General features: G+C 38.9%; 1 protein-coding gene across 1 annotated transcript in view; it reads right to left on the bottom strand.

Annotated features, from left to right (window-relative positions):
• Positions 1 to 6,090: 6,090 nt before the first annotated feature.
• Positions 6,091 to 11,877, bottom strand: part of HOMER1 (homer scaffold protein 1) — a 146,887-nt gene continuing 141,100 nt past the window's right edge. Inside the window, exon 9 of the mRNA XM_004703517.3 lies at positions 6,091 to 9,059. Within this exon, the coding sequence (XP_004703574.1) occupies positions 8,871 to 9,059 (189 nt within the window). The 3' untranslated portion in view covers positions 6,091 to 8,870. The remainder of the gene's footprint in view (positions 9,060 to 11,877) is intronic.

The raw sequence follows: 11,877 nt of genomic DNA, 5'->3' as shown, positions 1-11,877 counted from the left end.
CTTCACTTTTTGGAATATGTTACTCCACTCTCTCCTCTTCCTCAGTGTCTGCTGATAGGTCTGACCACCTTCTTATTTGGGAACCTTCATATGTGGTTGCTTGTTTTTCCCTAGCTGATCTCACGATTTTCTCCTTTTCCTCAAAGCTGGATAGTTTAACTATTATGTGCCTTGGTGATGACTTCTTGGGATTCAGTCTAACTGGTGTTCTTTCAGCCTCCTGAAAAGTTGCCTGGTTTTCATTCGTTAAGCTGGGAAAGTTTTCCTCCAAGAATTCTCACTATTGTTGCAGATGACTTCTTTGTTATGTCTTCCCCTGGTAATCCAATTATTCTGATGTTGTTCCATCAGACATAGCTCTCAGGTTTCCTTCAACTTCTCTGATGACCTTATTCGATTTTTGTTCACATTTGTTAGTCTGCTTGGCTGTCCTCTAGGTCCCTGGCGTGGTTCTTTGCCGCCTCCAGTCGATTGACGAAGTCCGTGAGTCTGCTACTGGTTTTTGTTATATCATCCCTAAGCTCTTGTTATTTTCCTTTGGTGTATGGACTTTATCTCCTCTAACATTTCATCCTTTTTCTGCATTGTTTCCCTCATATCATGACTCCCAAGCAGCATTCTGAAAATATCTTTCTGTGGCAGATCAATGACTGCTTCTTCTATGCATGTTGTTAATGCCATTGCCTTTTGTCTCTCCTTTTTTTTCACTGAGGTTGTTGGGGCTGATTGCTGTTTGCATTGCAGTTTTAGAGGAGCCAGGTGCCATTTTCCAGGGAGCCAAAGAGCACTGCCTCTCTCTGGTTGACTTGTAAGAATGCTTCTTCGAACTGCCTGCTGCTAATTTCACTCAATTGGCCTACCAGTTTATCCTCCCGTGGCTTCACTATTTCCCTAGTCAACCAGTGTTCTGTTATTAGGAGGGCAAGTTGGACTGTCCTCAGGGGATGCTAGTTGGGTAGTTGTGGAACCACAAGGATGGTGCTGTACTGGGTGATCTCACAAGAAGCCGTGATGGTGTGGTCCACAGCAGCTTGGGGTGCCACAGAGGGTGTGCGTGTCTGCCCACTGCAACGGGAGTACCACGGAAGGCTGGTGGGTTGCCCGCTTTGGTGTAGAGCACTTCAAATGGTGGGCAGAACTGCCCTGGTCAGGTAGGTGGTTGGGCAGAGGTTCCTGCAGCAGCGTGGAATATTGGTGAATGTTGGCCGAGCTGCCTTAGGCTGTGAGGCACTATGGCTGGTGGGAGGAAGTTCCCTCAGTTATGTGGGACCACAAAGCATGGATAAGAGCCCCGCCAGCCACGAGGAAGGATTTACCCCAAAGAAGGTGGGCGGTATTTTCTCAGCCACGTGTTAAGCACTGCCGAGGGTGGGCGGGCGGAATTTCCCCTCGAAAAAGTTGGGCGGGATATTCCCTGGTGGATGGTGGGTAGGTTTTCCCCAGACCCGAGTTACGCTTCAGAGGGTGGAGCTCTCCCAGCTGGCTGGAGGGGAGGCATAAATGCCCTAGGCTAAGGGGAGTGGTCTGGAGATTGGCAGAGATGTGAGAGAAAAGGGAAGAGAAAAAGAAAAAAACAACAAAGTCTGCTGAGACTGTGGGGGCATAGAGAGGAGAGAGAAAAACAAAAGTAACAATTTAGCTGAGTCCTGATCCCTCACTGTGGGGCTGGAGGTGTTTAATCCCTGGCCCGAGGTGGCGGCAAGCTATGGCTCTCTTGAGATAAAGCCCCTGTGCTGGCTCCAAATGATCCCAGCTCCAGCAGCTACAGTGGCAGGTCTAAGGTCAAATCCTAGCCAGCCTCCACTGTGGTAAGCCAAAAGCCCCCAGCTCCTCAAAACCTAGTTGATCTGTGTCTACTTATCTTTATGATGCTCCTCCTGCAACCCAGTAGTGTGGAATTTCCCTCTTAATAACTCTCCTGCACTGATTTCTGCAGAGTCCCTCTGGTATGTGTTACTCAGTCGCCATCTTCTCGGAAGTCCCTTTCAATAGATGTTTTAAGGAGTGAAATACAAGGCATGATTCAGAGGCAATGGATCACATACAGGTTGCAGCAAGACTACTAACATTAACCTTAAAACTAATTTTCTAGTGAGTCAGCATCCTGTTCTGTAAATCTTTGATGTTAACTCATTTCAAAATCAACCTTCAAGGCTAGGGTGGGATTCGTACCATATTTCATATTTGTGTGCTCTGCAGCCAGGACCAATCAGGGGCTTTAATAACAGTCTACTGAACACCTACCCAGATAGGAAGGTATACCAAGTGTTTCCAGTGTCACCATCTATAACAGTGGTTCTCAAACTTCCTAATGCCGTGTCCTTTAATACAGTTCTTCATGTTTTGGTGACTACCCAACCATAAAATTATTTTCGTTGCTACTTCATAACTGTAATTTTGCTACTGATATGAATCGGGCGACCCCTGTGAAAGGGTCATTCCACCCCCAAAGGGGTAGTGATCCACAGTTTGAGATCTGCTGATCTGTAAGATGCCAGGGCCATGGGTATATTTTGAAGGTGACCTAGCAACTTGATCAACTACAAAGACTCTGACATCCTTTTTTGGTAGAAAGCGGGACCAGAAATGACACAGAGCCATCCAATACTGACTACAAAACTTACCAAATTACTGTTTACCACTGGGAGGTGAGGTTTACAGGTTTGCAACTCATTTCACTGGGTAACTTACGCACTGCCTTCCCAAGGCCTTGATGAAATATTTTCCTACTGTCAATTTTATAAACTGAAATTCTGCATGTGAATTGTACTTCTACGGAGTCTTTGAAGCCTGTATGGAAAAATAAAAGGGCAAAATTTGGGGGCTAGAACCACATTATGCGACATGACATATCCAAACAAGATATGATTGATTATCCAATATTGACAAGCATTGTAGATACCCACCTCAAGAAGGCCAAAAGAAGAAACATTCAAGAAAAGCAAATACTAAAATAGATTGTTAGAGATCCCTAAACTGAACTATTCTACAGGGCACAGCAGACAAACTAGAGGGGCAAATTGTATGAGATGTGTGAAGACTGCTGACTATGGCTGCGTACTGATGGTGGTGGGAGCACAGGGGGCGCAATCAACTGATCCTCTCCCTTCCCTTGTCCCCTATCCCAGGCCAGGCCAGCCACTAGGTACAATGCTGGAAGGGCTACAAGAAGAAATAAAATACCAAGCAGCTATAAGTCTGTTCCTTTCTGCTCCATTTTATATTGAAATTGTTGTCTCTACACAACATGACAGAATGCACAGATAAAATCAGGTTGACAAAAAAACCCCATGCATGACATATTGTTCTATGCCATACAGTGGGTTCAATTTTGCATGTATTAGGCATGCTGTAGGATAAAGAACCATATTTCTGTCCCTGGAAAGATCCGAAGGAGCCCTGGTGATGTAACGAATAACTCGTTGAACTACTAACCACAATGTCGGCAGTTCAAACCAGCCATCCCTTGGGAGAAAACTGGGCTTTCCACTCCCGTAGAGTTACAGTCTCAGAAATCCACAGCGGCAGGTCTACCCTGTTGTGTAGGGGTGCGAGGTGTCGGCACCGACTTGGTGAGTGAAAGGATAGATTAGACAGAAAAGTAGCTGACAGTACATCACATCTTACAGAATGGTGAATTCTAAAAGGTTAACTGTTTTATGACATGATGAACTCAAATGTGACAATGCTAGGATCTCTGAAATTCATTAAATTAATCCCAAATCATTGATTAGAGGCAGCAACAAGGCAAGAGACATTAAAGGGAGCACTTGTACATCCGCCAGTCATGTTACTTTTTTTAATCTACTTTTACAACAATCATCCTCTTGACTCCCCAATTTATTCCAGGTAAGCTCTAGAATACACCCTTTCATCTAAAGGGAACAAGGGTCCTTACTGATTAGAGAATTGACTAGAGGTGGATGGGGAGCTGGTGGTCAGCTTCCCGTTCTAGTACAGATGGAGCATCTCTCCTCGGATGACCTGTTTCTGTAAAAATGATGTAAAAAATTTTTGTGAGTCTAGTGTATGTATAGCTATTATTAATGTAGTACTAATTGAGGGTTTTCTTGGTTAAAATTTCTGGCTGTTTTCCTGCTGTTAGCGACCATCAAATGGGCTCGGCCTCTGGTTCTACGCCATTTTGATCACTGGTATGCTTGAGCTCATTGTTGCTGCTATTGTATTAATTCATCTCATTGAGAGTTTTGTTTCTGTTGACCATCGTTGCTACCAAACATGATGGGCTGTTCGAGGCAGTGGACTTTCCTAATGTCGCACCCAAAATAATAAGCCAGATAAAATGCTACCATCTTGTCCCTGAGCAGCACTCTGGCTTTGCCCTCTTTTACTCACTCACTGCTATCCAGTCACTTCGGACTCATAGGCACGAACAGGATAGACCTGCCCCTGGGGTTTTTTGAGACTGCAATTCTTTTAAGGAGTAAAAATTCTTCTTTCTTCCGCTCCATGGAGCAGCTGGTAGTTTCGATCTGCTGACCTTGTAGTTAGCAGCCCAAATGTAACCCACCAGATTAAATATCAAGAGAAAGCAGAGAGAATTTGCTTCTTCAATCTAATAATTAGGTTTGTGTGACATCTGTCGTCTTCCAAGAGAAAATGCATTGTAAAAATTAAGCTTGGTTCCTTCCCCCAGAAAAAAGGGACAAACCCCGGCAGCAACAACAAAAAGAATAAGCCAACTGGATCATTGTAAAAGACATAGCTGCCGGAGCGCTCAGATCCTGCTGGGGAAGGGTCCACACCTTGCTGCTGTTGGCTCGGTTCTGGCTCATAAAGGCCCTAATGGATGGAGTAGAAGTGTCCCACAGGTGTCCCAAGACAGCAGATCTTTACAGAAGCAGATTGCCACGTCCTTCTTCTAGGAAGCAGCTGGAGAGCGCTCAACTGGTACACTATCAGGACTCCTTTGGTGGGAAGGTAAATGGTACATTCCACCACTACTTGGCAAGGTGTCCTCATATACAAGGCTCCTCCTGGTGATGGGTATACATGCCAAAGGAAATTTCACACTTTCCCATGTGGGAACTCATATAAGAACATTCATTTTAGCTTTATTGGGTGGGGAGGTCAAGGTCAAACTGAATATGATTATTAAGGAAAAAGCACATGTTCACAGTTTAGATGCAGAAGAATGATACATATTTCTTTTCCAAAATGATTCTTTAGTGATAACTCCTAAAATATGTTCTCAACAGTTTCCTACTGAAGTTTAGCACATATCTACTTAGGAAGCTATATAAAAAGATGGCAATCTCACCTGAGTTTTCTTCTTTAAGAGAGTTTGTATAATTTATATAATTAACATTAAGAATGATGAAGGAACAGTTCCGAGTATCCAGGAGACCAAGTTAAAACTAAATGAAGATGCTTTCATGACTTAAGCACAGAATGTTAGGCTATAAACTCATTTGAAATCAAATGAAGAAACTGTTTAAAAAGGCGAGTGCCACCAACCAGACTTTTCCCGTGCTGGCCTCCCATTCCTGGATTGACAGCCTTTCAGGTCAGCAAGAAGGGAACTGCAGGGCTGCCCACTCCACGTTGAGTTACACGAAAACATGGAAGGTGGTAGCATATGCGTTAAGAAATACATTTAGTTTTAAAGGGCAAAGAAAGGAGTTTTAAAAGGTGATGATGCTTGAAGTATGAGTGCCCCTTACAGTTCCATGTGAAAAAACAAGAAGTGTTTTCTCTAATTGCTTCGCAACAGTTCAATGAAAGCAAAATATCAAATCTAAGACGGTGCTAGAGTTCTTCCACAGGGGCAAGAATTAATGCAAGTTCTTGAACTTTTTTTCGATCTAGAGAAAGATGGGGGGAGAGTGATAGAGATAAAAATAGAGTAGGAGAGAGAGAAACAAAAACTAATATTCCAGGCAGGGAAATACTTATAAAACCTTTTATATGTCAAAGTTATGATTTCACAACATAACACACTAATGCAAAATCCAGTAGCACCTGTAAGATTTAAGTAAATGCTGCCATCACTTAAATGTTTTTAAATATCTGAAAAAGACTGAAGGGAGGGGGAAAAGGGATAAAGTACATTCTCCAGAGAACAATAAATGTATTTCAAAATAAAAACTGTATTTTGTTTTTCAGGGTTTTTTTTTTGTACAATAATTCATGGGTTTGATAACTTTGTACACAATGGGTCAATCTCTGCCCTCTCCTTCTGTGTTACTTCAGGTTCACAAGCTCAGGGCATAGTCCCCAACATTATTTTCAGATAAGGATATTACCACAGTTTGATCTAAATATAGATACATTACATAATACTTGTCTCTGGGAAAATCAAATTTTAATATGCAAACGTTTATTTATATAATACAGAAACGGAAAACACTGCAGTAGGCACACAACCTAATTCTGACTTGTAGATGATGATGATGATGCCTAAATGCTCTCCTACTGTAAATGAATGTTGAAAATATTTTTTAATCAGAAGATTTTATTTATATGTGCACTTGTGTCCACCTTATCCCATACACTATACATGTATAATGACAATCTGGGAATTAAAAGGTGCAGCCCTCAAGAAAGTGTTAAGTCACTAAAAAGAGAAACAATTATCCTCTATTGGACAAGGAAAAAAACTCACAAAATTTCCAATTTTAAATTTCATATCAGTAGGAAAATATTAAAAATAATTTTCCGTATATACATATCGGTATATGTATATATTGAATTACACATATGTCTCACATATCGATACACTCCAAGCAGAGACATTTGGATGAATTATTTTCCCATTAAATGACATCTATGTCAAACTTTAAAAATATTGTATTACATCATTAAAATAATTCACTTACCATTTCAACAGCTTACACTGTTGTTGGTTTTAATCTTTAATTCTTCATAACTAAATTCCCTGACCCCTAGTGTTAAAGTCCCTTTTTTTAAAATTAAAAACCTGGTGTTCTTTGTTACTCAGAAACTGATGGATAAAATCACGTCTTACTTCAAAATCCCATCAATCAAATAAATTTCATTACCTGATTTATCAGAGATATACCTCAGCTCTGAGCATATATACCTAAATCTCTTCTTCCTATAACAAGTAGGTGAGAAAATTATCCTTACCATGATGTTACAGCACATATAATACATGATGATCGAGTGGCTTGATAGAAAATTTTCAGAGGTTTCTGAAAACTCACGTTAGAAACAAACCATTTATTTTTCACTCTAATAGAAATTAATATGTATGTATTTACGTACATACACATACATATAAAACAAAATTGTCTAGTGTCGAGTAAGCTGTTTGTTGAGTGAAAAAATGGTTACAAATAGACTTCATTAGCTTAATTTTGTACTTAACAATTCAATCATTTGGGGGTACAAACAAAAAAGGTCAGTGCATTTGTAGACTCCATAGAGTCTGATACCCAAGCATACACTTTAAAAAAGAACCCTCCTCAACATCACAGGCATTGTACAGCAAGAATATATGTACTCTGATGCAATTCCTATTCCATAAGCAGACTAGACAGCACTTGGCTTACTTGTAAAATAGCTTCTTAAAAGAAATATATTATATAAAGAAATGCATGTTTGCTAAAAGTCTCTTAAAATTACATCAAAACAACATTAAAACCTGTTCAGTGAGAAGAACCAATTGTATTTGACTCCCGTTGTGAAATATGCCTAGTTAGCAGTTCAGAATATTGCCTTGTGTGGTGTGAATACAGATGTGGTTGATGTGAAGACCCAGGCAGAGTACACGTCTCCATCTCCATCTCCCACGATCACAATTCAGACACAGTCCTCGGATCGGCTGTTTGATGTAAATGGATTCCTTTGAAAAGAGCTATACACCTTAAAATGATCTATAATAAACAGTTTCCCAATAACCATTATTATTCTTAAATTGAAATGCATTGATCATTCAGAAAAGATTTCTTGCAAAATATATAAATAAATGTAACTGCATATTCTGTAAATATACTTAGCATTGCTAGGCCAGACAGCCAACGATGGGCTGCTGTAGTTCAGTTCTGTGTCAAATTTATTAGAAATTTAAAAAGAAAAATTTCTGAGGGGCTCAGCTGCCTTCATTTGTTGGCTTTAAAAGGTGTAATAAAATGGGAGACAATATCTTCTCGTAAATACATGGAATCACTATGGAAAACTAAACTCTACAGTGGACAAAATTGGAGAACACCAGAGTGTACCAGAGTGGTCACCAGAGTAAATTATCTTCCAGTATAAAAAAAGGGAAGAATTCTATACGCGCAGTTGTAATAAGTATGTTTCAATTAAAGATGCAGCTCTCTCTCACTCCTGGCAAGAATTAATTGGTAATGGCACTGCTTCTCAGCAGTGCAAAAATATCCTGAGAAATTATTCAGATTACAACAAAAGACAGGGCTTTCGTCACTAAGTTTTTGCACAAAAACACAGCTCTAGATATCGTAAATAAATTAATTGAAAAAGCAGATAACCTTCACTGTGTTCAACACAATAAGGGGATGAGACCCAGACATTGTTAATTCTCCCATTGGCTAATATCAGAAGAAAATAAAAAGATTGCATTAATTGTCTATTTATAACTTTCTAGTTAACTATGGCCAATAATATACAAGGAGGTAATTTGTAGTTCAAGTTTTTCATCTCTTTTTTTTTTTTCGCCCCAACTAGCTACAAGCAGAATTCTAAATTTTACACTGAAATATATAATTCCAATCTTCAAAAGGTCCTCCTCCTGGAGGAGTCATATTCAATTGTGTGTGTGTGTGTGTGTGTGTGTGTGTGTGTGCAATCTTGATGCACAGCCCAAACAGTACTACGTAGAGAGACAGTGTATCTTTTCATCTATTGGCACTGAAATGTTACTTTCCTTAGCTGCATTCTAGTAGCTTGGCCAAATTATCTCGTAATTCTGTTAGTTCAAATATCTTTCCGTCAAGAATTTCTAAAAGTGTCTTCAGGTTATTACGAAAAGCTTCTTGTTCGTTCTGACTTTTCTCCAGACGTTGTTCTAAATCGGACAGTTGTCCCTCCAGGTCTTTGTTCCGAATTTCTACTTCCTTTAGAAACAAAAGTGCAACATATAGATTAGTTCATCACTTAGAAAACAATAGAACTTTCTGTTATGTATTATCGGGCAGTCATTGCATCCTGATGATTAGAATGTGCTTCTGAATGTTAACAAAATGTAGGGAGCTTAGATTTGGTCATCCACAGGCTTTTATTATGACTTTATTATTCATGACTGGTTAGCTCATTTATCCATCTCTCTACCTAACAAAAATTTCCTGACTTCTTACTCTGTGTTAAACAATATTTCCAAAACCAAGATAGAATTAACACAATGCCTCCAACCATTAGGAAAGAAGCAGCAAATAAGCCTACAGTCATTAAAGAAGAGAAATAATAAAGATGAGACCAGTAATTAATGAAAAAAAGGAAATCCCTAAGGCTTGGAGTTGGAAAGGATTATGAAACAAACCACCGGCAAGTCTACCAAAGGAAATGCAAGAGAAGATGAAATAACATAAATAAGGAAGGAAATGAGTGAAATTATAAAAGAACCAGTGGAAATAAAAATAATAACAGAATACTCTGAAAAACTGGACTACTATAAAATTGAAAACCTACAAGAAACAGACACGTTTCTGGAAACACACTACCGACCTAAACTTACAGAACTCAGATAGAAAATGAGGACGGACCTATAACAAAAGAAGAAATTTATTAGGGCATTAAAATACTCCCAATAAAATGTCTTGGTGCAGGTAATTCCAGTGGTGAATTCTACCAAACACTTAGAGAAGAGTTGCTACTAATACTACTGAAACTATTCCAGAGCGCAGGAAAGGCTGGAGTCCTCCTGGATTCATTTTATGAAGAGAGTATAATTTTAATACCCAACCCAGTCAAAGCCATCACTAAAAAAGAAAACTGTGGACCAATATTACTCATAAACAAAGATGTAAAAATTCTCAACAAACTCCTACCCAATACAATCTCCATCCCTCTCTCTCTATATATATATACACACACACATACATACATACACCCATATCCAAATACATACACACGCTCATAAATATATACGACCAAGCGGGATTAATGGTTTACAAGGATGATTGATCATCAGAAAAACTATCAATGTAATCTACCACATTAAACAAAAATATCACATGATCATATTGATCAAAGTAGAAAAGGCAGATGACAAAATTCAACACTCATTTCTGATAAAAATCCTTAATGTAATAGGACTAGCAGGGAAATCCCACAACATAATTAAGAGTATATATGCAATACTAAGGCCCAAAATTAGTCCCAACAGAGAGACTGAATGTATTCTCCTTTCAATGAGGAACCAGACAAAGATGCCCTTTATTAACACTCCCTTTCAATACTGTGCTGGAAGTCTTAGCTGGAGCAATAAAGCAAGGAAGGAAAATAAAACACATCCTAACTGGCAAAGGAGAAATCTTTCTCTGTTTGAAGACAATATGATCCCAAAGATTAAACAGTGTAAGTACTAGAAATAATCGAAAGATTCAGCAAAGTGGCAAGGTACAAGATGAACATATAAAAATCAACTGACTGCTTTACACTAAGAACAAGAACATTGAAAAAAAATCAGGAAAACAATGTTATTTAGGATAGCCACTCAAATGATGAAATATTTAAGAATAAATCTAACTAGAGGCATATCTATCTACATCGATAAATCGATTGATCTATCAGCAGTCACCTTCCTACCTACATATCTAACCCTAACAAACAAAATACTATAAAACACCACTGGAAGAACATACTATGGCCACAGATAGAAAGACTTATTAACATTGTGAAAATATCATTATCACTCCAAGTGAGTATAGCTATAATGTAGTCCTGATGTGGCTCGCATCAACACTCGTTAGAAATGGAAAATGTCACCACCAACTTTATATGGAAAAGAAAGATATCCTGTAAGCAAAATGCTCCTTCAGAGGAAGAACCGAGGAGGCCTCAGACCTCTCCATTTCAAAATAGACAACACAGCCATGTTAGTCAGGATAGCTTGCTACTAAGTCCAAGGACAGATACACAGACCCATGGAACAGAATTGAGAACCCAGAAATCCATCCATCTATGGACAGCCCTGTGACAAAGTGCCGAAAAGTCATGAAATGTGGAAGAGACAGTTTCATCAACAAATGTTGGTAAAACTGGGTATCCATTTAAAGTAGCAGTTCTCAACCTATGGGTCATGACCCCTTTGGGGGGGTGGAACGACCCTTTCACAGGGGTTGCCTGAATCATAACAGTAGAAAAATTACAGTTATGAAGTAGCAATGAAAATAATTTTATGGTTGGGGGGGTCACCACAACATGAGGAACTATATTAAAGGGTAGTGGGATTAGGAAAGTTGAGAACCACTGATTTAAAGAAAAATGAAACATGACCCGTATTTCACAACTTATATAAAAATACTAGATGAATCAAAGGCTTAAATACAAATTTTAATGCTATAAAGACCATCAATGAAAAAATAGGGACAAACTATGAGGCCTTAAATACACTGCATATATACATTATTAAACATAGCTGAAAACACAGACAGCAAAAGATAAAGTAGATGCTGGGATCTCCAAATATTAGATACTTGTGTATATCAAAACATTTCACTTAATGGGTAAAACAAGAACCTACGTAGTGGAAAAAAATTTTTTTCAATTTATATAAAGGACCCCAACAAGAAAAAGATGAATAATCCATTTTAAAAATAGGCAGAGGATATCAACAGACACTTCACCAAAGATGACATCCAATTGGCCAACTAACACATGAAGAAATGCTCATTATCATTAATCATTACTGAGATGCAAATCAAAACAACAAGC

The sequence above is a fragment of the Echinops telfairi genome, unplaced genomic scaffold, assembly GCF_000313985.2.
Source record: "Echinops telfairi isolate 266 unplaced genomic scaffold, ASM31398v2 ScPeMD7_7469;HRSCAF=8507_1, whole genome shotgun sequence".
Classification (NCBI taxonomy): Eukaryota; Metazoa; Chordata; class Mammalia; order Afrosoricida; family Tenrecidae; genus Echinops; species Echinops telfairi.
Note: the sequence above shows the minus strand (reverse complement) of the source record. Positions and strands in the feature narration are given on the sequence as shown.